This window comes from Schistocerca piceifrons, chromosome X (assembly GCF_021461385.2).
Source record: "Schistocerca piceifrons isolate TAMUIC-IGC-003096 chromosome X, iqSchPice1.1, whole genome shotgun sequence".
In the NCBI taxonomy this organism is placed as follows: domain Eukaryota; kingdom Metazoa; phylum Arthropoda; class Insecta; order Orthoptera; family Acrididae; genus Schistocerca; species Schistocerca piceifrons.
In genome coordinates, this window is record NC_060149.1 from 496327927 (window position 1) to 496353047 (window position 25121).

The 25121-nt window shown below is 42.1% G+C and overlaps 1 protein-coding gene across 1 annotated transcript in view; it reads left to right on the plus strand.

Annotated features, from left to right (window-relative positions):
- Positions 1-25121, plus strand: part of LOC124722460 — a 140418-nt gene that overhangs the window by 109096 nt on the left and 6201 nt on the right. The window contains exon 6 of the mRNA XM_047247618.1: positions 19694-19744. Within this exon, the coding sequence (XP_047103574.1) occupies positions 19694-19744 (51 nt within the window). The remainder of the gene's footprint in view (positions 1-19693; positions 19745-25121) is intronic.

Below are 25121 nucleotides of genomic sequence, written 5' to 3' on the forward strand. Positions count from 1 at the left end.
TAACTTCTGAGGTCATCAGTCCCCTAGAACTTAGAACTACTTAAACCTAAGGACATCACACACATCCATGCCCGAGGCAGGATTCGAACCTGCGACCGTAGCGGTCGCGCGGTTCCAGACTGTAGCGCCTAGAACCGCTCGGCCACTCCGGCCGGCCTGTTGGAAATACCCTGATCATATTGTTATGCTGTTATGCATTCTGATGTTAGTCCTACACATATACACATACTAAGACAGACTGGAATGTAATCTAAGCCAGCAAATTCTGCAGAAATAAAGTAAATAAGCACAGGTTGACACTTGGCCTTTGTGGAAGTGGATGGATGTCTGGTAATCAGGACTGATAATGGGTTATAAATCAATGTCCTGTGTGCGTATAGTTTTAATTACTTAATGCAAATATCGATTACCAAAAAGCACTGTTGACAGTTCTATTGTATGCTATACCTTGGTGAAATTCTATGTTGTGCATTTAGATGATTGTCTATTCGTTGCAAGCAGACTGCATTTGGAAATCGGTATGGCATACATATGCATCACAAGAATGATGGTTTAAGAGAACATTTGTTAATAGGGAGGGAGTGTGTGACTGGCTATACGCTTCATGGAAATCGATCCATCAGCTAAGTTACAAGGGTTGAATACAAGCTGCAGATCCATGAATGGGTAGCATGATGATACTGGGAAACATGTTTATTATTTACAGTTATGTACTCACAAGTATGGCTAATAAAAATTCAAACCTCCCAGACATTTTTTCTAGTATTGAGAGTGTGGAAAAATCCAGTGATACCCACTGTTTCCAAGATGGTGAATCTGAGAATGCAAAGAACAGCTATACATTTCTGTAACAATCGAGAAGCCTGACTGTCTTCCTGATACCTAAAGGAATCACTCTGTCGAGCAGGCACATGTCATTACCTTATAAACCATATGTTTATAGTTCTGTTTTGTCTGTTAGGAAATAACACGAGCTTATAAGTTGGTCAGATGATCATGACGTTAATTCCAGTCATTACTTCTAAAAATCATCAAACCTAACTATTTATTGTTGTAGAGGATAAGCACTTCGATCCACTGTAACAAAAATAACCTGTCTCACGCACATACCTGTATTGCATTCCAATCCAGAAATGTTGGGACACATCATGATTACTCATCCTGGTCGATCTAATCTATAATTATTAATCAGTTGCGTACCACGTTTCAGGAAGTGGTTCGGAATTTTTAGTACGTTTCTCAGTACTTAGTATGTAAAAATATGCCAGGTCACGTGATTTGCTATTCAATGCGAGACCTTAACAAGGTTGGACTAATGAAGATGGGATATAATTTCCGTGCAACCGTAAAAGTTACACAGCAGAGTAAATCACGATATGCAGGGATTACGGACTTTTTTCAAATGAAGTGTCGCATTTACCACCTTACAAGAGAAAGAAATAAACCATTTAGTAATATCCTAAATGCCGACTTTTCCTCAAGGCAGCATCAGGCATATATGAGCAGTGTAATAAAGAAAAAAGGTTTGTAACTATTTACGGTCGCATTTATAATGAGTTCTGTGGCTGCTTTGAAGAGCACATAGGTGTCTCTAGCACCCTATGTGAGCTAAGCTATGTGAGCTACGCTACTGGGTATTGGGAGAACAGCTTTAAACAGTTACCTGCAGGCAGCAGGCGTGCACTTCATGTCAATGCAAGGAATTCTGGACCATTGTGGACTAGCGTGACACAGACGTATGACTTCCTATTTATTAGTTTTGCATTTTTTTGGCAGTTTCTGGCAGGCAGTGCATATGTCTTGAAGCCCTGGTGGCTCCGCCCCCCCCCCCCCCCCCCCCCCAGCTAGACAGTTAGCACGGGGCCATGCACAAGACAGCGACAGCAGTGGCTGCTGGAACAAGTGGTTGTTGGGCATGATTTATGGCATTATTCTTTTTCTTTTTTAACTATGTCTTCATAAGCAAGTGGCTATTTGGTTCAAATGGCTCTGAGCACTATGGGACTTAACATCTGAGGTCATCAGTCCCCTGGAACGTAGAATTACTTAAACCTAACTAACCTAAGGACATCACACACATCCATGCGCGAGGCAGGATTCGAACCGGCGACCGTAGCGGTCGCGCGGTTCCAGACTAAAGCGCCTAGAACTGCTCGGCCACACCGGCCGACCAAGTGGGTATTTTTTGTTAAAGAATGCATTATGTGATTTATTATACATTCAAGTGCCTTGTATGTAACTGGAATCTTAGTGTGGGGTCATACATTGTAGTTTGTACAGAAAACTTTCTGACATTGTTAAATTAGAGAAATTCTAGTTTTCTTTAACATACACTATGATGTTACACATTAACGGTAATATAGTAGTGATGTAGATTTGCTATTTACTGAGAGTTTGTGTGTTTAAATATCTTGTTATGAATGGTTAATTGTAAATACTTTTCTTTTTATTTGGCCTGAGGACTCTGGTTGACAAAACACGATATAGCCCATTCATGAGCTTTAGTATTCAAAGTGGGACAGTTGGAGAAGGGAGGGGAGCTCGTTTCTCATTGGTCCAGTGAGAAACTGGAAGGGGAGAGCGCTTAAACTGTTAACAACACTTATCTGCGAAGCTTTCCACAGATCTCTACTGGTGAATTCGTAGGTGCCAGTTAGTTAGAGCAGGTTTGCTGAGCTGCATGGTACTCCATGAATCCCTAATTTAGTAACAGTGTCTTTTCTGCCATCAACCAGGTCTTTTCACATCGGAAACCATTACAGATAGGCCTACATTGTTCGAATAACGCAATTTTTCCTACTACTGCTGGGGTGCGATGCGCTGGCGTTATATTCGCTGACTGATTTGGTTTTGTTGCTGCAGCCACAGTTCAGAGGCTGTGGCAGTGGCTGCCACGACTCCTTGAGGAGTGTAATTCCCTACATGCATTATCCTTGGTGCATTCGACACGCATTATCCAGCAAAGGTAGGGGCAGCAACCTAAAGTCTGATTCAAATTACTTGATAGTTGACACTTCATGCATTGAAACTGGTTTCCTCCAATCAGAGCTCTCAGTGTCACGCCAAAACCGTTCACCATTGCCAAACTACCACAATAATCGGTCATTTCATTTCCAATTCCTTGTCTGGCATTCTTTCTTGATGTGTTGGATCCAGGATCACGAGGCTGGCGCTTTTATTTCGTATTTCCTCATGCATAGTAACCACACACACACACACACACACACACACACACACACACACACATAACGATGTTACACATTTCATACACAGCACTAACTAAACACTACTGATACTTCTGAACAAACTCGATTCAGTGTCACCTGCGTGGTTAACATAATCACAGAGATTTGGTTACATTAGATTAACTTCGCATGACATTGCACGAAACTGAATTTTTAAGGCTGCAGTTCGCCATTGCGACTGGGAGATGATAGTCAAACATACATCACTGTGACTCAATACTGCACTTTTTCTCAATGGTTAGTGCATTAACCTGCCATGCTGGAGGTCATACATTCGAATCTCATGAATTTCTGCAATTTTTTTTAATTTGTTAATGTATTCAAAATAGCTTGATTTAGTGTTGTCGCCGGCCGAAGTGGCCGTGCGGTTGAAGGCGCTGCAGTCTGGAACCGCAAGACCGCTACGGTCGCAGGTTCGAATCCTGCCTCGGGCATGGATGTTTGTGATGTCCTTAGGTTAGTTAGGTTTCACTAGTTCTAAGATCTAGGGGACTAATGACCTCACCAGTTGAGTCCCATAGTGCTCAGAGCCATTTGAACCATTTTTTTAGTGTTGTCGCTGCCATGATGAAAATAATGAAGTTTGATTTACGATTTTTATTCAGTTAATACGGTATGTTTAGATGTTTTTTTTTATTTCTGACTCTTTGCCATTTCATTTTCTTCGTGGTATTGACCTGTTTATTTGCTCTTAGTTTTCTACTGATCATTCTGCATTCGTTTGGAATCTGCCTGTGTCACCTATAATTTGCACCCAAGGGCCAACGAGTACTGCTCATCGGCTGTGGTAATGCAACAGCTCTGTAGCCAGAGAGAGGATAGTTTCAGGTACCCAATGATAGCTAGAAATTAGTTTTCTTTTAACACTGAAACTTAACTTTTCCTGTCTTGAGTTTGGTCGTAGAGATTAGCTTTCATAGCCATGAAAATGGCGATCACAATTTTAGTTCTGCCATAGATTGTTGATCACAGCTTTCTCAGATACATTATCCATCACTAGGTTGTGGTTAGCTTAGGATATGAGTTTAAATTCAGGGCTACAAAACGTATCTCTTGCCGCAGTTCAATCATCGCTCAGTTAAAATCATCTGTAGACAGAGCATCTCTCATTTCTGACATACCTTGCGGTGGCCACTGTAAACATAGCTCAGCGTTACACATTAACAGCATTTGTGAAGTGATTTGCCGTGTTTGTGTGTTACCTGTAACCGAACGGTAGCTGGCAGCTGATGTGACAACGCCGTAGCAGCAAGTGACAGAAGTCAACTATGAAGTAATGTTAAATGATCTAAAATAATCTAGGTGTGTATCTGTAGCAGTGTGTGATTACAGAATTTCGCTGTGATGTCACGCATTAGTGTCTTCTGTCATACATTCTGATAATATTTACCGAGCTTTTCTGTGATGTCATTATGTCTATTAACAGGAGAACATGCTGGTTTTAATACACTGCTTGACAAAAATTGGGGTACTATCGTAAAATGTAGTGTATGATACTAGAGGTCTCGTTGATCTAGGCATTTCATGCATTATCCAGTGAGGGCTGGTGTACACTATTGGCGTGCTTTGTGGCCGTTTTTCAGTCATGTGAACATACTACTGCCACGGTGGTACACCGCGAGCAGTCCAGTATCAACCACTACTTCATTTAGTTTGTGATCAGTGCTGCAGTGACGTGTCATGTAGAGGCCAACAACACTTTGATGGAGTCAGGATAGTGGCTTCAGTTTTGGCATATCACATCCAGCAAGATGTAGACGATCGGTTGCATGTCACTCAAAATGGTGTGTCAAAGGTGAGGAGTAGGTACAGAGATATGGGAAATGTGAACAATAGACCTTACGGTGGTCGTCCTCGTACGGCAACACCAGTGCAAGATCGTTTCCTGATACTGTCGTCTCACAGGTGACCAAATCAAGTGCCAGAAATATTGGAAATGATTTTACCCGGGCAACAGAGATTCATATAGAAGACTGCATTTGGTTGGTCTTTATTCCAGAACACCAATACGAAATTTTGCGCTAAACTAACGGAACCGACCCAATCAAATGACCTGGGCTCTATCAGATCAACACTGGACCATCACAGAATGGAGTAATGTCATGTTTTCTGATGAGACCAGAATTATTTTGCGAGTGGACACTAGACGTGTCAGGGTTTGGAGAAAGGCTAGGCAACGCCAGGAACGCCGATACGTTCAAGAAGTCCATCCGTTTGCAGGTGGAAGTGTAATGTTCTGGGCGACAATAATGATGAACGGCGGACCCCTGTAATTCACATATACTCCAACTTGACTGGTCCCCTATACCTCTAAGTGGTCCTATAAACGGTTGTAAAGCCCTACAGACGTGAAGTCAGTGAGAACTTCATCCTAGTCGATGACAATGCAAGACCACACCGTACTCTAGCAGTATCGCGGTATCTTCAAAGATGCAACATCACTCGAATGCAATGGCCAGCATGGTTCCCAGCCTGTAAGTGAGCATGCATGGGACCTGTTGAAGGCGGCCATTGCACAGCGTCCCAATCCACCTTACGGTCTTCAGAAGCTCGTTCAAGCTGCTATTTATGAGAGGGACCTCACACCCCAAGCTAAACCCGATGGTCTCATCCAGAGCATGCCTTGCAGACTGCAGAGTGGAAGAACTAATCCATACGTAGTAAGGACATACTACAAGAGACTAGTAATCATCAGATAAAGATTTTCACTGTTTTTGTTTTCAAGATGTATGCTTAGGAGCGAATTTGCTGTGTTTTGTAATGATTTTTTGTAACTAACCAAAATCGTTCTTGTTTTCTGAAGGAATTGTGTTTATCTTGTTGATAAGGTATTGTACAAACCTCAGTGCGTGTACTATAAAAACTCATTGCAGTAAACTGTATGATATTGCAAACTTATGTTGAGCTGTGTATATACACTACTGTGTCACACACACTAGCAGTGCAGGGTTGATTTAGCAAGAGTTTATTTGTTTATCTAGTGGTGACAAAAGTAATGGGATACCACTTAAAATCGTATCGGACCTCCTTTTGTCCAGCTTAATGCAGCAACTCGACGTGGAATGTACTCAACAAATCGTTGGAAATCCCGTGCAGAAATGCTGAACCATGCTGCCACTATAGTTGTCAATAACTACGAAAGTGTGGTCATTGCAGTTCACGAACTGACCTCTCGATTGTGTCCCATAAATGTTCGAGGGGACTCGTGTCGGGAGATCTGTGTGGCCTAATCATACTTTAGAACTATCCAGAATGCTCTTCAAACCAATCGCAAACAGCTGTGCCTGGCAACATGGCACACAGTCATCCATAAAAATTCCATCGTTGTTTGGTAACATGAACTCCATGAATGGCTGCAAATGGTCTCCAAGTTGCCTAACATAGCCATTTTCAGTCAATGATTAGTCCACTTGCTCCCGAGGACCCAGTCCACTAAATTTAAACACAGTCCGCAATATTATGGAGCTACCACCAGCTTGCACATTGCGTTGTTGACATCTTCAGTCTATGGCTTAGTGGGGTCTGTACCACACTCGAAACCTACCACCAGCTCTTACCAACTGAAACCGGGTGTCATCGGACAAGGTCATAGTTTTCCAGTCGTCTATGGTCCAATTGATATACTCAAGAGACCGGGAGAGGAGCTGCAGGCGATGTTGTGCTTTTAGCAAAAGCACCCGCGTCGGTCCTTTGCTGCGATAGCTCATTAACTCTTAATTTCGCTGCTCTGTCCTAACAGAAATGTTGGTCATACGCCCCTCATTTGATTCTGTATTCTCAGCACACTCTGGAAACTGTGGATCTCAGACTATTGAATTCCTTCACGATTTTCGAAATAGGTTGTCCTGTTTGTCTATCTCAAACTGCCACTCCGCGTTCAAAGTCCGTTAATTCCCTTCGTGTGGCCACAATCACTTTGGAAACCTTTTCACGTACCACCAGAGTAAATGACAGCTCTGCCAATGCACTGCTCTTTTCTACTTTGAGTACGCGATACTACTGCCATCTGATTGTGTGCATATCGTCTACCCATGAATTTTGTCACCTCAGTGTGTCGTGCAGTGATAGTCCTTTAACATTTAAAGACTTTGCAGGAGCGTACCGGTATTTGTTGTTAAATTAATGTTCTGCTGTAATTGTTAACATTGCATTTAGGACAGGGTTGCCAGTATTGAGAAACAATCAGAAAACATTTCAACAAATTGATACGAAATGGCAATTAATTACGGGCTTACTCATCTGTTTTCTTATTTTACCAAGGGGAGGGGGGCATGACTAATCTTTGCTGGTATTTTAAGTGACAAATTTCGTATGATTGGAATAATAATAATAAAATTAATTTATTATTTGTGAGGATTACACACACTCTGTTCCTCTCCATACAGAACACATACATTGAATGGAAAAACTCATCTGATTGGAAAAACAATAAATTTAATTTGTTATTACAATTAATTTGTGGTTGAAGCTCTTTCCTTGAACACATTTGCTTCTTAATACGTAATAAGGAAATGTGGTTCTGCCTTGAGCAAACACTGATGTTATTATTTTAGTACCCAAACATGTTTTGGAGCAATTTGTCCATCTTCAATGGATTCATTAATTCTCTGTTAAATAACATATAAATAATGTATGCTTATAATACCTAACAATTTTTCAAAATTTTCCAAATTTTAGAACCAAAATAGCCCTAAAGTCACTATATTATGTTGTGTTGTAAACAAAGGTACACAATTTTTATCTTTGACTAGAATTTTTTAGGTTACAGAACTAGTTTTCGAAAAATACGTTGAAGTATATGCAGATTGTGAGTAGACTTCGTGAAATGGTTGATGGGGGAAGGGGGGGGGACACTATGTACGTCAATGTGTGTACTTAATTTTTATAGCTGTGTTTTCATGCTTCAATAGAGCAGCTGAGTGGAGGCTCCTAACACACGCTGTTTCACTGGCTGTGTATTGTTCCACTTGTTGTGCCATCTTGTTCAGTGTGCTCTGGGCGAGGGTTTTGGATTTTCCAGTGACATTGGACTATGTGTGTATGTGTGTGTGTGTGTGTGTGTGTGTGTGTGTGTGTTTCTGGTCCATGAGATTATCACCAAATATGGAATGACTGCTGTCCGTCTTCTGCATTCAGTGTACGGCCATTGGAACTGGACTCGCAATAAAAGATGAGAAGAGAGAGGGAAAGCTAGAATCATATTGCTCCTGGGGGATGGTAAGGCCTTACCACATTTTAATGTGTTCCCATTGGTGGATGAGGACAGATGTTTCCCACCAATTTTATATCACCATGTAACTGGTATCAAGTTACGTCATGAACTTGAATATAACAAGTCCAATGGCCACAGGTGTACTGGTAGAGCAGGATTCTCCTGGGTGCTCTTGGATGTAACTCGCACAATTGTATGCTGTCACTGGAAGTTCTTATCAGTGACTTTGAGGTAAGATCGTTATCACAGCCAGAACGCACCCTTGATATTCACTACTTACCAGTTACAGTGTTATCTTATCAGTAGGGCCAGTTCCAGTGATTTTGCCGGACCCTTTGGCACCTGCTCCTGGCGTTTTGTGATATAGTCGAACTTTTCCACTATGTCTTTCAACGACGACGTTTTTCTTTCACATATCACAGTTACATTTACTTTTTTTTGGCATGATTACGCCTTTAAACCCACAGTCAAGTGTGGGACACAAGTCAGTGAAACAGAGATGAGCAGTTTTCACTGTAATACTCCTTGAGTTATAACTGTAAAATTAAATATGTCCATCAGAACTAAATTATATCCCTCGCAGGGCATATAACTAAAATTTGTTCAGTTTCTCTTCTTCCCTGACCAAAGTGGAGCTGTTTGTACGCCTGCCTTATAATAAGGTTTTTTTTTTTTTTTTTTTTTTTTTTTTTTTTTTTTTTTTTTTTTTTTTTTTTTTTTTACTTTGGCATCCAAACATTCAGCTAGCTCATGTGCAGTCGACAACATTGTCAGGCTACACAGTCGTGCGTGGCCCATTGTAGACATCAGGTACTATTTAGTCATTTCAAACTTAGAAAAATTTCTTTCTACATTTTCCACTGTCGCCGATTGCGTTAGCACGATTCGAAGTATTAGACATACATTTGGCGCAGGGATGTAGCCTCTCCCCGATGCTATTCAATCTGTATATTGAGTAAGCAGTAAAGGAAACAAAAGAAAAGTTCGGAGTAGGTATTAAAATCCATGGAGAAGAAATAAAAACTTTGAGTTTCGCCGATGACACTGTAATTCCGTCAGAGACAGCAAAGGACTTGGAAGAGCAGTTGAACGGAATGGACAGTGTCTTGAAAGGAGGGTATAAGATGAACATCAACAAAAGCAAAACGAGGATAAAGGAATGTAGTCGAAGTAAGTCGGGTGATGCTGAGGAAATGAGACACTTAAAGTAGTAAAGGAGTTTTGCTATTTGGGGAGCAAAATAACCGATGATGTTCGAAGTAGAGAGGATATAAAATGTAGACTGGCAATGGCAACGAAAGCGTTTCTGAAGAAGAGAAATTTGTTAACATCGAGTATTGATTTAAGTGGCAGGAAGTCGTTTCTCAAAGTATTTGTATGGAGTGTAGCCATGTATGGAAGTGAAACATGGATGATAAATAGTTTAGACAAGAAGAGAATAGAAGCATTCGAAATGTGGTGCTACAGAAGAATGCTGAAGATTAGATGGGTAGATCACACAACTAATGAGGAGGTATTGAATAGAATTGGGGAGAGGAGAAATTTGTGGCACAACTTGCCTAGAAGAAGGGATCGGTTGGTAGGACATGTTCTGAGGCATCAAGGGATCGCCAATTTAGTGTTAAGGGCAGCGTGGAGGGTGAAAATCGTAGAGGGAGACCAAGAGATGAATACACTAAGCAGATTCAGAAGGGTGTAGGCTGCAGTAGGTACCGGGAGATGAAGAAGCTTGCACAGGATAGAGTAGCATGGAGAGCTGCATCAAACCTGTCTCAGGACTGAAGACCACAACAACAACAAACAACAACATTGGCGTAAGCCGCACTCTTTCATGAGTTTCAAAGTACTGGAGACAACAATTGTAGCGCGAGACCTGTAGCAACAAACACAGCGAAGTACTGCATTGACAGTACATCTGCGGTTCAAAGTGGAAGATAATGGACAGTGAGTGACTTACATATTAATCGCCGCGTGGAGTTTCCGCGAGGTTTAAGGCGCAATTTCGCGGAGTGCGCGGCCCCTTTCGCTGGAGGTTCGAGTCCTCCCTCGCGCATGGGTGACTGTGTTGTTCTTAGCATAAGTTAGTTTAGGTTAATTTAAGTAGTGTATAAGTCTAGGGACCGATGACCTCAACAGTTTGGCCCTTAGCAATTCACACACACTCACACACGCACACATATTAATTCCTTATTCGCTGAGAAATAGTGTATAAATCACCAGTGACTATTTAATGTGGATTAAATCTCACTTTGGCTCAGAAAGGGGTGAATCATGCTGGCACAAAAATCTTTGGACATCTGTCAAATAGTATTAAAAGTGTCACAGATAGCCAACCAATATTTAAAAGCGAATTAAAAGAATTTCTGAATAGCAACGCTTTCTGCTCAATAGATGAATTCTTACCTATGAAGTAGTAACTGTAAAAAAAAAGTACTAATTATTTTGTGTTAAATAAACTTACGTTAAACTGACATGTTCCACATCATTACGAAATGTCGTATTCGTGATCTATGGAACAAGGATTAATGTATGTATGTATGTATGTATTCATTGTACATAAAGGAATAATGCCTATTGTCGGATACCGAGAATACAATTGCTTCCTACTTGCGACGACCATGATTCATGGCTCAAAACAAGCAGCTTTGAAAGCACTGTCATTTATTGTAGTGAAAAGTAGCAGTTAAATCTTTAATAAAGATGTTGAAATGCAAACTGTGTGAAATACAACGAAACTGGATAAACTGTTCATGCAGTGCAGTTTAGTTGCTTCAACTCTAAAATAAGGTTTGGTAGATTTCTTCTGTATGATCCTATATTAATATCTATAAATTATGGCTACAATACCAAGAAAGGACAGGGAATGAGGGAAAACTTAAAATAAGTTAGGGACAAAGTAGAAAAAGTTTTAGAGGAACACACCTAGAAGAGCAGTATGTTAATGGCAGATCCAAAGGAGAGGGATGGTTGGGGGTGTAAGCCGTGCATCTTTCCACCCGTAAAAGTGACTTAATCACAGTGTCTCGATTCAAAAGAGTATGTGACATGATGGGCAGTGCATATTTTACTTAATTTTTATTTATTTATTACGAAGTATTTTTCTCAGTAGTACTGCTATAGATGTTTAAGGTTGCTGTATCTGTTAAATTATCGTATGCTGACGCTTATCTTTATTTCTTTATTACAAAGTTTTTCGCTTCTGTCTGGGCTTTGAAGCCCTCATAGGTACATTTGAAATGATGTGTAGACATATGGTTGAAACTGAGTTGGCAACATTGCCACTTGCAATCGTTGCTGTTTTGAAAGACGTGCATGCAATTCCAAGTCTAACTTCCAGATTTTGTGTATGATTTGTATTTCCAACTTCTCACACTTCTTCATTTACGAAAAACTTTCGTTGTCTTATTTAGTTCATCCTTCTGAGGCCATTGTAAAATTTAAGATTTTGTCGCCACCAAAAACTTTCCACCCAGAGTGATGGCACGGTTCGACCTACTCCCCCTCCCCGTAGAGCGGACCCTCTCATTAGGGGCCCATCCTTGAGTACTGCTGGGGTGTTTTGTGATCCAGAATATACAATAGGTCCAGAACGAGATTTTCACTCTGCAGCGTAGTGTGCGCTAACATGAAACTTCCTGGCAGATTAAAACTGTGGGCCGGAGCGAGACTCGAACTCGGGAACTTTGCCTTTCGCGGGCAAGTGCTCTACCATCTGAGCTACCCAAGCACGGCTCACGACCGTCCTCATAGCTTCAATTCTGGCAGTACCTCGCCTCCTACCTTCCAAACTTTACAGAAGCTCTTCTGCGAAACTTGCAGAAATAGCAATCCTGGAAGAGGTCTTAAGCTACTTCCCAACCGTTCTAATCTCGAACAGCGCGTGAGAAAAACCAACATTTAATCTTTCCATGCGAGCTCTGATTTATTTTATTATGATGATCATTTCTCCCTATGTAGTTGGGCACTAACAAAATATTTTCACACTCTCATAAGAAAGTTGGTGATTGAAATTTCAGGAGAAGGTCCGGCCGTAGCGAAAAACGTCTTTGTTTTAATGACTGCCATCCCTGTTCGTGTATTATACCTATGGACTTCTCTTCCCCACTTCGCAGTAATACAAAATGAGCTGCCTTCTTTGAACTCTTTCAATGTTCTCTGTCAATCCTATCTGATGGGGATCCAACACTGGAGAGCAATACTCTAGGAGACGACGGACAAGCATGGTGTTAACTTTCTCTTTAGTAAACCTGTTACAATTTCTTATGTGTTGTACCACTCTCAGTCTTTGATTTGCTTTCCTCATAAAATTATCTATGTTCTCGTTCCAATTAAGTCATTCGTAACTGTAATCCATAAGTATTTAGTTTGTGGCCTTTAGATTTATGTGATATATTGGGTTACTGAAATATTGCGGATTATGTTTAGCGCTAATGCGGATGAATCAACTTTTCATGATTTAGAGTCCATTGCCACTTTTTGCGCCATACAGATATTTTGTCTAAATCATTTTCCAATTCATTTTGATCATCTGGTGATGTTACATGACGGTAAATGACAGCATTATCTGTGTCGCGGAACTACCGTTTGGGATAGGAACAGTCAGTTTCGGTGCAATATTTCTGAGTGCGTAAGTTATAGCCAGGTGCGGGCCTGTTTACAGTGAGTTGCTCACCAGCAGTTGCGAAGTAAAATAGAGGCTACAGGCGCGTAGAAACGCTGGAAAAAGTACACACAGCGGTATGTATGGCGCAAGTCACAGGCAGAAAGGCCCACTGGCCAGCCTAAGTGTTATGAACACGTGACACGGAGCGGCGCGTTTAGTGAAACAGAGGCAAACAGCCGCATATAAACAGGTGCTGGTTTACTACCAAAGCATTCAAGTGTGGCAGCTCTCCTGGATGGCGGGGCGTGTCAGACCACTGGCTACAAGCAGCAGCAGATTGGGCGCCAGCGCTGCAGTCCACGACAGGTCACTGGTTCGACCCTCCAGGCGAACACGGTCCACAGCCAGCCAGCGGCGGGCCACATCACGGCTCGCAACAGCGTACTTGTTGCCTCTGCTCCCAACACACGCCGGAGGAATCCCAAGGCAAGGGCCGCAGATTCGGACGCTGGATCGCAGGTGCTTGTTGTCGGCACAATCTTAGCCACGCCGGCGAGGAAGCACATCGCCGGCCGCCTTACAGCTCTCCTGGGCGGTAGGGACAAAGACCGCTGAGTCGACTGCAGACGCATCTGCATCCTGACGTCGCCACAACTCCGTGGCAGAACAAGGCCGACACACCGCACGACGTTGTACGGGTTACTGAGGCAGCCATTCCGTGCCAAGCCGTTTTGCAGACGCTGAAGTGGTGTCCTCAGCATTTTGGGACCCAGTGATGCCGACCGAGGGGAATGCGGCACTGTAGTTGGAAACAATAAATCATTTGGAAACCTCAGACGATTCTTAATATGGTGCCTTCTACCTCTTCCCGCTACATTTGGTGTTACTGTTACATTCTATGTCAGAAGCTGCCACTACATTTGGTGTCAGAATAGCGGACATCGTCTGTACAGTACAACGTTCGAGCTCACCGCCTGCATTGTAGTCACAAGATGAGAGTTTTGACCAGTTTTCTTTTGAGTGTTGGACGTTTTCTTTCTTTTTTGTGTTTTTGAGTATTGCTCATGATAGGCCATTGTAGATGTTTTGCGTGAGCATAGTGTTTTTTTGTCAGAATAAGTGTTAGTGTGTTTGGGGCAGTAAGATGTTGCTTTTCGTGGCATTTGATTACTTTTTTATTGGTTTATGATGATACTGAGTATGATGATATGGAGCTGTAGGAAGTCAGGTTATTCTTGTACTTAAATGTTTTGTTTCGTGACTAACTGGGAACGAAAGCAACACAATGGCAGGGTCAGAGACGCTAGGTGTGTCAGAACCAGAAGCGGCACAGCTTTTGTTGGAAAAGGTAGCACAATTGGCAGCGCACAGTGTGCAGTTGAGAAGTGAATTAACAGCAAGAAGTGAGCGGCAAACTGTATTGGATCAGTCGTTTTTGCCTACAGTTCCGCAGCAGGAGATTGATCCAGCTACTGCGAGTTTCATTATTCCATTTTCTGGCAAGGCATCTGAAGATGTGCGTTCGTTTGTGGAGGACTTGGAAACTTCAGATGTGACGAATGGTTGGTCGGATGAACAGTTGTTACATGTATCCAGGATTAGACTAGCGGGTGAAGTGAAGACATATGTAAGGTGTTATGAGGCCTTACGGAAAGCAGGACAGTTTAAGCAGTTGAAGGATGGGATTTTACAAAGTTACAAGAAACAGAAAAGCGTTCGGTACTTTAGGGAGAGCTTGAGCGCAATGACGGAGAGACAGGGGGAGATGGCAGAGAAATTTGGGAACAGTTGGGTCAGAGCGACGAAGTGAACGGTGTTCTGTTGCAGGAGGCCGAGCAAAGGGTTACCGACTAATATATCGCGGAATGTGCGTGAAGGGACTCCGACAGGTTTGTAATCGGCCATTCAGCTGGGATCCCAATATGAGGAAATAGACGTGGCAATGGAGGTACGTGATAGACAAACAGTGTTTACAGCAGGTATTAAATGTTATAAGTGTGGTCGTACGGGACACGTGCAGAGGCAATATACCCAGTCACCGAGGAATAGAGGAAGCGGTGGAAATCAGCAGCGTCGAGGACGGAGAAGTGGAGTTAGTATAGGTGGACAATCGTTAAACGGCAGAGAGGGCCCAAGACCCACCTAAGGGAGCTCCCGTTTAATTTCAATGCTACAAATACGTATGCAGAGGTGGAATGTTCAGTGGTGGGATCCATATGAACTAAAAATTTCAAGTTTTTGTTAGACACAGGGGCGCAAGTGTCAGTAGCTACTAAGACTTTAATGGGACGAAGGAAGTTAGACCCACCACGTTATAGGTTGCGTTGAGTGGGACCACCTTTGGGGTCAATAACAGTTGACTTTCACATAGGAAAAGTCCGATTTGAAGCATGCATGGAGGTAGTACCATGGGTAAGCAAGGGCTACGACATAATCCTAGGAGTAGATTTCTTGCATTAACATCATGCCAAAATTGAACTTGGACAACGAACTGTGAAACTTGGTGGAATGTTATTTCAGCTAGGGGAAACTGTTGTCGATACAGAGCTGTCGCGAGGGGCGTGCAACGTAATGAACAAACCAACTGAACCGCGTACATTAGCATTAAGGCTTAATTCGCATGAATGTGTGTCTGGTGGCAGTCACTTTGTGTAAGTGTGGAATCGAACCTACCTGTGGGTACAGTGCGTGTTATTGGACTACTGGAGGATAACGAATTTTTGGATCCATTAGGTTGTTTTGTGATACGTAGTATATTACGCGTACAAGAGGGGAACGAAGGGCGCGTAGCTCCCGAGAACGTGGATAATTTTAGTTCTGTAGACGCGAATTTGAGAAAAGGAGTTTTAGTAGCAAATTTGGATGTGCCAGATGACGAAGAGTGGTGTTCGAGAGGTAGGCGAAGCGATCAACCACTAACTGCCGATAGAACTGCATCGTGTGACGAAATTAAGCATTTGAAAGAAGGAGAAAGAGAGCACATGGAAGAATTATTGTGGGAATTTAAGGATTTGTTCTTTCCGCAAGGGCCGTTGCCAGCAACTCCATTAGTTCAACGTAGGGTACCAACAGGGAATGAAGCACCGGTTTACCGTAAACCATACAGAATACAGAGGTATTTGCAGCCGATTGTGGAGGATTTCATTGATCAGCAGCTTGCGGATGGTGTTATAGAGCATAGTAATACGTAGTTGCTGGGGAGCGGGGATCTGTTGTTGTGCCTAAAAGATCTATGGATGGAACTAAGAAATACAGGTTCAGTTGTAACTTACGATACCTAAATAATAAGACAGTAACGAACGAATATCCCGTTCCAAACATACTGGAGACTTTGGATCAATTAGGACAGTGCCAGTACTTTTCTACGATGGATTTCACAAGTGGTTATCATCAGTTGGAGGTGGCTACGGAGGACCGTCCAAAAACTGCTTTGCCTACTCCAGGAGCCCATCAACAGTACATCAGAATGCCATTCGGTTTGAAAAACGCTCCGGCAACGTTTCAGAGGTTGATAGACTGTGTATTGAGGGGTTTCAGACCCCAGCAGAGTCTTGTCTATTTGGATGACATTATAGTGTTTTCAAGTACATAGTATGGAGCAGCAGAGGGAGTGGTTAAGGGAAGTCTTTATGAGGTTAAGAGCAGCTCGTTTGACGTTGAGCCCGGATATGTGTCATTTGGCATTACAATAAGTAAAACATTTGGGTCATATTATCAGTAAGGACGGAGTGTGAACAGATTCGAGGTTGCTACAGGCTGTAAGGGATTTTCGGGAACCGAAAACAGTTAAGGAGGTGCCGTCATTCATCGGAATTGGCAATTTCAATCGAAAGTTCATGAAGGATTTTACGGATTTAGGACAGCCCTTGATGCGATTGTTACGGAAGGGTGTGAAATTTGCGTGGACAGAAGCGTGTCAGAAAGCGTTGACAAATTCAAAGAAGTGTTAACATCATTTCCAGTTCTTGTGTTTCCAAATTTTGAAAAGGAGTTTATACTAGCATGTGATGCATCGAATCAAGCATTAGGGTGTGTTCTTAGTCAGGAAATTGATGAGAAAGAACATCCTGTAGCCTGTGCGTCTAGGCAGTTGAATGAAGCGGAGAGGAATTACTCAACAACAGAGGAGATGCTTAACGTAAAATATGTAATCACATATTTTAAATGTTATTTATATGGGAGAAGATTTCGTATAGGGACAGATCATGCACAAGTCTGGGAAGAAGCACGATAATGCGGATGAACTAAGTAGAAAGGTGGCAAAAGCAGGTCATAGGTTGTGACCTAGCAGTATAGCAAGAATTACAGAACGTGGACAATTATTGTAAATTGTATCGGACACAGCCACAATTTAATATGTACGACGGTCTTCTGCGCAAGGAAACGAAGCTAGGACAAAGGGTAGCAGTGCCAGCGGAACTGAGAGATGAAGGTTTAAAGGAAGCACATGATCACGTGTTACCTGGTCAGGGCAGGCGTAGAGCGACGAATAGGAGAGTGGCAGAGAGGTATTGGTAGAAAGGTAGGAAAGCAGATGGTGATCAGTATTTCAAGAATCGTATACAATGTGCACAGAGAACAGATTTGAGTCGGAAACCGATACAGCTACAACGATTGCCGGAAGCGACATGTCCAATCTCTATGTTGGGGACTGACGTCTTATGACCGGTCAGGCGAACAGCATCAGGGAACAGATTCGTTCTGACAATAACAGATCATTTTTCGAGGTATGTGGAGATCGTGACTATGCCAAATCAACAGGCAGCAATGGTCGCGCAGGCATTAGAAAATTACTGACCAAGGGACCAACTTCGGATCTAATGAAGGAACTGTGTAAATTGTTGAACGTAAAGAGGTTGACGACGAGCGCGTTGCATCCATAGGCCAACGGAAGGACAGAACGGTTACACAGAACAATCGGAAGATGCTGAGTTTTTACGTGGGTTGTCGTCACCGTCAGTGGGACGAGTATTTGAAACATGTTGTACGCGCACGTAATGCAAAAATTCGTACACATACCGGTTTGTCTCCACATGAGGTAGTGTACGGGCGAAAAATGCCGTCACCATTCGATTTAGTGAAGCTACAAAAAGGAATGACCGGTGAATCTGGACGTCAATTCGCGAGAACAATTCGGGATGCTTGGAAATGGGTAGAAAAGGCAAATACGCTCAATATCCACTCAGCTTTGTATCCGGCCAGTTTCAGTTGCCTTTTGCAAACTATTCATGACCCATCAGCCGGCCAAGGTCGTATTTTCTTGCCATATGGAGCCCAGTCAATTTTTACTGGGTTTAAATAAACCACACAGACGACTACGAGGGTTGAAACTTTAATAGTTTATTTAAAACTTGTAGAAAATATGTACATGTTTCGAAGATGTACTGTCCTTCAAAGTAATCACCAGCAATGTGTATAACTCACTGCCAGTGATATGGAAGTCGTAGTACTCCTTTAGCAGCACCAATTGTGTTGAGAGTTCGAGTGGAGTGGTCTATTGACCGATGAATCTCGGTAACAGTTCTGAAGTGAATGGCATGAAGTGCTTCTTTCATCTTAGGAATCAAGTTGAAGTCACAAGGCCTTCTATCTGGGGAATGTTGTAGGTGCTACAGCGCTCTCCAACCCTATTGTTCAAAAAATCAGTTATAACTTTCGTCATATGCACCCAATCACTGATCTGCAAAGTGATGGACGGGTCTTGCAAAAAGTGTCGACACTTCTTTCTCTAAGCTGTTCATTTTTGAAAAACAATTTGCGATCCGTTACGACCTCCATATCTCTGGCAGTGGGTTATACAAGGTGCAGGTGACTACTTTGAAGAAAATTAAAATTTTGAAACATGTGTCTATTTTGTATAACTATTAATGTTCCAACCCTCATATTTTCTTTTGCATAATGAGAAGCTTTGTCTTTATCTGAGTGTGACATTTGAATGTATGGGAGATGTTCAAAGGAAAAGATGCAAAACAACACTGTTAGTTTCACAGAAATCTTTATTCAAAAGTAGTCACCAGAGGCCTGAGCAAAATTATACCATTGTTTCACGAGCCAAAGAGTTCCCTGATCCCAGAATTCCTATGACAGTTGTCAGTCATCTGGAAGTCCATTGAAGTCGCAGGCGACATATTCGGGCTGTAGGACGGATGCTCAAGCTGCTCCCACTTCAAATTAATCATTACATTTTGTGGGACATTGGAAACATTGGGAGGCCCGTTATCGCTAAGCAGAATCTCTCCCTTCGTGAGCATTCCAGATCGTTTGCTCTTGATAAACTTGCGTAGAATACAGAGTGTCTCACAGAACATATCACTGTTAATGGTTTTTCTGTGCTCGAGGAATTCGATGAGTATAGTATTTCGAACCTCTAAAGAGACGATGAACATCATCACCTTGTCTTCTGAGGTCACAGGCTAGAATTTGTAGGGGGACGTGACGACACGACATTAGCGTCCCTAGATGTCTCACCTCATTATTTGCAATAGGCATATGCAAATTTCAGCCGCTTTGGTTGTGCGACATTTGGCAACTTTGCATTTTAACACTCCTTATTATTATCTGATGTGTATTTACGATGTGGAAAGGAAATTATTTCTCAGAAAATTTTAATCAATAATTTGGCTTCCTTTTCAGAATGAGGGCGGTCTGGATGTAACTGACTGTATGTGCAGGAATACCTGTTTGGTAAGTGAGAAAATTTTTCTACTAATTCTAATAGATGATACTGTGTGCCTAATTAGATACTTTGTGCCAACGAAGTTGGTTCGTAATGCTGTACATTCTGTTACCAATTTGTATCACCTTTACTGTTGTAGGTTACATAGTGTATATGAACCAAGTGTAGTGATGGTACCAGAGATGGCAGTAAAGTGCTTTTAGTGAATGCAAGTACCAAGACTTGTCATTATAGTGTTCTAGATAATGACGAATTATATTTTAGCAAGTTAGTATTAAAGTAGTGTACGCTCTGAACATTACTGTATCTTCACTGTAATGTTCTGGTTAGCAGTTTATCAAAAATATTAGTGAGGCATACATCGGATAAAAACGTGTTTTGATGTTGACATTCACTTAATTAGATTACAACCAGTAGCTACTTAAATAATTACTTTCAAAAAGTGCTAACAGGAATCTTTTCACTGACTGATTTTGTACTTTCCCCTCATTCATCTATCACAATTCTTAATAAATTTTATAACGTGCTAGTAGGAATCAAAGTGAGCTGTATGGTGAATCACTGTTGCAATAGTAAGAAAATTTGACCATGTTTTAATTTTCCTAAGCCAACCATGATCCGGTAGAGACATTTCTTTCCACAAGAAACCTTGTTGTTAGCTTCTGTAATAGTTACTCCAGAACTGGTCTTTCGTGATGAAACTGGGAGTGAGAGTATCTTACCCTGTGAAATTTTTCTCCTCCCACTGAGTAGTTTGTATTTTTCTCCATGCTGTATCCATTACATTTCCTTACTTTTTTCTTTTCAGTTACAGCACATGAACTTGGGCTCCTGAATATTGTCATTTTCAGTGCTTGTGGAACATTTATTTCCAATGATCCTACTGTTCACAAAAAATTATTTTTTGTTCCTACATTCGCGTACATATCGTTTTATGAAATCTTAAATTTTTTTCTGTACTGGTGTATCATCTACAATATCACTTTTGTATGTTTACTTTTCGTGATGTCTCAAATCAGTTTGCAGTTTTCTTACTTTAAACCTTTTCATTGTCATTAGAAGTTGACAACCATCTTGAGTTCTACTCAGATCAATAACCTCAATGCCTACATTAAGCTGTTTCCCCTTCAGTAGTTGAGATAGTTGTTGGTATTATTCGAGGTTAAGTTCAAAAGTGGTTGAAATGGCTCCAAGCACTATGGGACGCAACATCTGAGGTCATCAGTCTCCTAGACCTAGAACTACTTAAACCTAACTAACTTAAGGACATCACACACATCCCGCCCGAGGTAGGATTCGAACCTGCGACCGCAGCAGCAGCGCGGTTCCGGACTGAAGCGCCTAGAACCACTCGGCCACAGCCGAGGTTAAGTCAAAAATATCTGCACATCATTATTATAATTCATTAAAGAAACACTTTTAATGACATAATTTGTTAACGTCGCTGTCATTTTCATTGCAATTAACTTATCATTGCACAAGTTTTTCAATACCAGAAACAAACCGTTTTTCAGTCGAGCAGCAAGCCACGTTTGTACTGTTTGCTTCACCTTTTCATCGTGGGTGGATCTGAAGCCTCTTAAATATTCTGTAAGTGATCCAGGGAAATGGAAATACTATAGAGCGAGATCAGGACTGTCTATAGGATGCTACAGTACCTTGAAAGTGCTTCTTAAGAGTTTGATGAGTGTGCATTTTCGTGGAAAAAAATAATGCAATTTAACAATTGACCTCAGAGTTTCGAATTGCAAACTTCGACTCAATGCAAAGCTTATAACCGTAATGCCATTAGTTTCTTGATGATTGAGCCTGCAGTGAAATATATGTCTCGAAAGGACTTGGTAATTAAGATTCCAGTATCACTATTTGGAACATTTATTGATTATTACGGCAGCTGTTTCGGCAGATTTCCATTTTCAAGTACGTCTACGTTGTCCTGACGTACATATAACATCTGGTGTGACTGCATCTGGTGACTTCTCGTTATACGTCACGTGAAATCCTAAAATATCGATTTGACATCGATATTGTGCTATTTTATATAGTGTGGTATAATATTTTGATATAACATTGTGGATATTCCCTGTAATTTTTGAGCAGTTTACATCATAGCCTCACACCACCTGAGTCGTGGATGTCGCACTCCGATGGGGAGCGCTTTCCTGTTGAGATTGATGCCTCTCCATGGCAGATTTGTCCTGAAATGAAGGCTCTTGGATGATTCCTTGCTCTCTCATCGTGACACCAAACATTGGTCCCGCCATCATGACCCTCTGTGGAGTAGCGTGAGTCATCCTTGCATAGCATATGAGACCTACATTCCAAACCTCATTGCACATGCTATGTGCCAAACTCCAATGTGGCAACACAATATCAACGTGTATAGGTGGGGACCTCGATTGACATGCGTGGAAGAATGCATCATAACCAAAGGCGTCGCCGAACTGTTTGTGCCAACACCACTTGACCAGTAGGAGCAGTGTGGCGATCGACTAGAGTCCATGCTGTTCCTCATCAGTCCTAGATTGCCTGATGCTCAATAGCACTATCTTCCTGCTCTATAGTCCAAAGGTATGTGCTCTGGCCAGGACGTCACGTGGTCAGTCGTGTCTCCTAATGTCATTGCAGCGGTCTGGATACCACACTCTGTGACACGCCTAACACATCCACAATACACTGAGGGGACAGAAGTCATCGGATAGCGATAACCACATATACAGATGACGGAAGTACCGCGTACACGAGGTACAAAAGGACAGTGGATTGGCGGAGCTATCATTTGTACTCAGGTGATTCATTTGAGAAGGTTTCTGACGCGATTGTGGCCACGTGACAGGAATTACCAGATTTCAGTGTTGAATGGTAGTTGGAGCTAGACACATGGGACATTCCATTTCGGTAATCGTTACGGCATTCAATATTCCGAGAACAACAGTGTCAAGAATGTGCCGAGAATACCCAATTTCAGGCCTTCACGTAATAATCGAGAGCAGTGGCGTTTGCATAGAATTGACAGTGCTAACAGACAAGCAGCACTGCTTGAAATAACCGCGTAAATCAATATGGGATGTAAGACGAACGTATCCGTTGGGACAGTGCGGCGAAATCTGCCGTCAGTGAACAATGGCAGCAGGCGACTGACGCTAGACACTTTGTTAAAAGCACGATATCACCAGCAGTGCCTCTCCTGAGGTCGTGACCATATCAGTTGGACCCAAGGCGACTGGGAATCCGTGACCTGGTCAGATGAGTCTCGATTTCAGTTGGTAGGAGCTGATGATAGGGTATGAGTGTGGTGCATACCCCACAAAGCCATGGGCCCAGGTTGTTAACAAGGCACTATGCAAGCTGGTGGTGGCTCCATGATAATGTGAGCTGTGTTTACGTGGGATGGACTGGATCCTCTGGTCCAGTTGAGCTGATAATTGAACTGAAATTTGGAGACCAACAGCAGCCGTTCACGTACTTCATGTTCCCAAACAACGATCAAATTTTTATGGATTACGGTACACCATGTCACGGGCACAGCTGCACTACACTGGGCAGAAGAAGGTCCGACACTATATTCGTAGGTATCCTACGACATCCGTCACTTCAGTGTATAACGCTGTGACCTGGTTTTCCATACAGAGCAACGGCTTGGATAACCTTAGCAGAAGACAGCAGTCCCCGAAACATATACCTGCAAAACCAAATATATATTCCACGTTCTCTGCACTGAAATGAGTCACAGTGTAAGAAACACATCCTTTGTCCCACATTCGTTAGTGTGCTCTGACAACAGTGACGATAATATGCGAAAAGAACACACTTCGCCGTGCTGGAGCTGTCTGTAGAATGATTTACTTGTCCATCAAAACAAAAGAAGCAGGGTTGCTCTACGACCGGCACTAACGTTTGCTGACCGTATGCGAATTGTAATGTGTGTTGAAAGGGTTGGCTAATCCACCGGCGCCTATTTATCACTGAATGGCCTCAAAAAAGTTAAAGAAGTGGCACCGAGGGTGTTGCCAAACTGGGTGGTAGTAAAAGAATAGTTTTCCGTTTTATTTGGGCATGTGTCAGTGTGAATTAGTGAACTAATATTTTATGTGTGTTGTAGCTGCCTCTCGACCTCCTCCAGAAGCAAAAGTATATTACTGTGATCTAGGCTTCTACGACATACTTCGAAGGTATCAAACAGCACAGTGCTTTTGATCCTGATAGATACCGCATCTTATCCAAGAAAGTCCTTAATCTTAACGCTCAGTCGTCCGCTTGTCAGGGTCATGAAGGTGAATTTCAGATAGCGGTCTTAGAAAGCCCTTTTGTAAGAGAGTTACACTGCAGCGAAACAAGCAGCATACAGTGTGACCTAGTGGGTAGAGTTGATGGCTCTCATGGGGGTTACCAGTTCAAAAATGACTCACATCTATCATTTGTTATTTAGTATTTATCAGATTTGGAAGGTTCTTGAAATATCTAATGTTTGTATATTCTGGAATATTCAGTGTATGTATAAATAGCGGCATTCTGGAATAGTCAAAGTCTGTACAAATAGTAGCTGTCTCCCTCCAGGTGACAGTTCTGTACTGGTTGCACGTTGGTGTCAGTAATAAACGTGCTTCCAGTTGTAAGTGTTGAATTTTACTGATGACCCTGCCCTCGGATTTGCACTTTCCTTTGGTTTCAATAATATATACTTTTTGTGAAGATGCCAGATACATTCTAAACCTCTATGTCATTGTGACACCAATTGGCCAAAGAAAAGCTGTCACCTACGTGACAGGAACCGCAATACAAACCGTACATAGTTCCTAATACATGCGTAAGACTGATGTATCCTGAAACAGCAGTAAAAGACTTCCACATGAGGCCTGCATCTGTGTTTCTCAGCGATGTTAGTTATCGTATACAATAGGTGAGATACATGAAGATTTTGGCTAATGCGTTCTGTTACTTTGACGGCATAGCCCGGAAGTGGTACCTGAACAATGAAGAGATGCTCAGTAGGTGGGGCAAATTCCTGGCCTAACTGAAGCAAACCTTTGGCGAAAATCAGCAGCAAGTCCACACCCATCTGTCATTTGTTATTTAGTATTTATCAGATTTGGAAGGTTGTAACTATTCAAGAACAAGACCCAACGTCATGGAGAAATGACACAATCGTACAGCCAGAATGTTTTGACTTTATGCCACTTGATGAATATAAAAGTGACGAAAGACGACAAAATCTCGCCCTTGATAACAGGAGTCCCAGAAGACATTATTAATCTCTTACGGTAAAAGATGTCACAAAAACGGAGGTATTCGTCAGTTGCGCCATTGAATTGAGGAAATGCAACATAAAAAGAGTCGATGAAAGAGGTATGACCAACTGCCGAATGTGGTCACTATGGCGGCTGT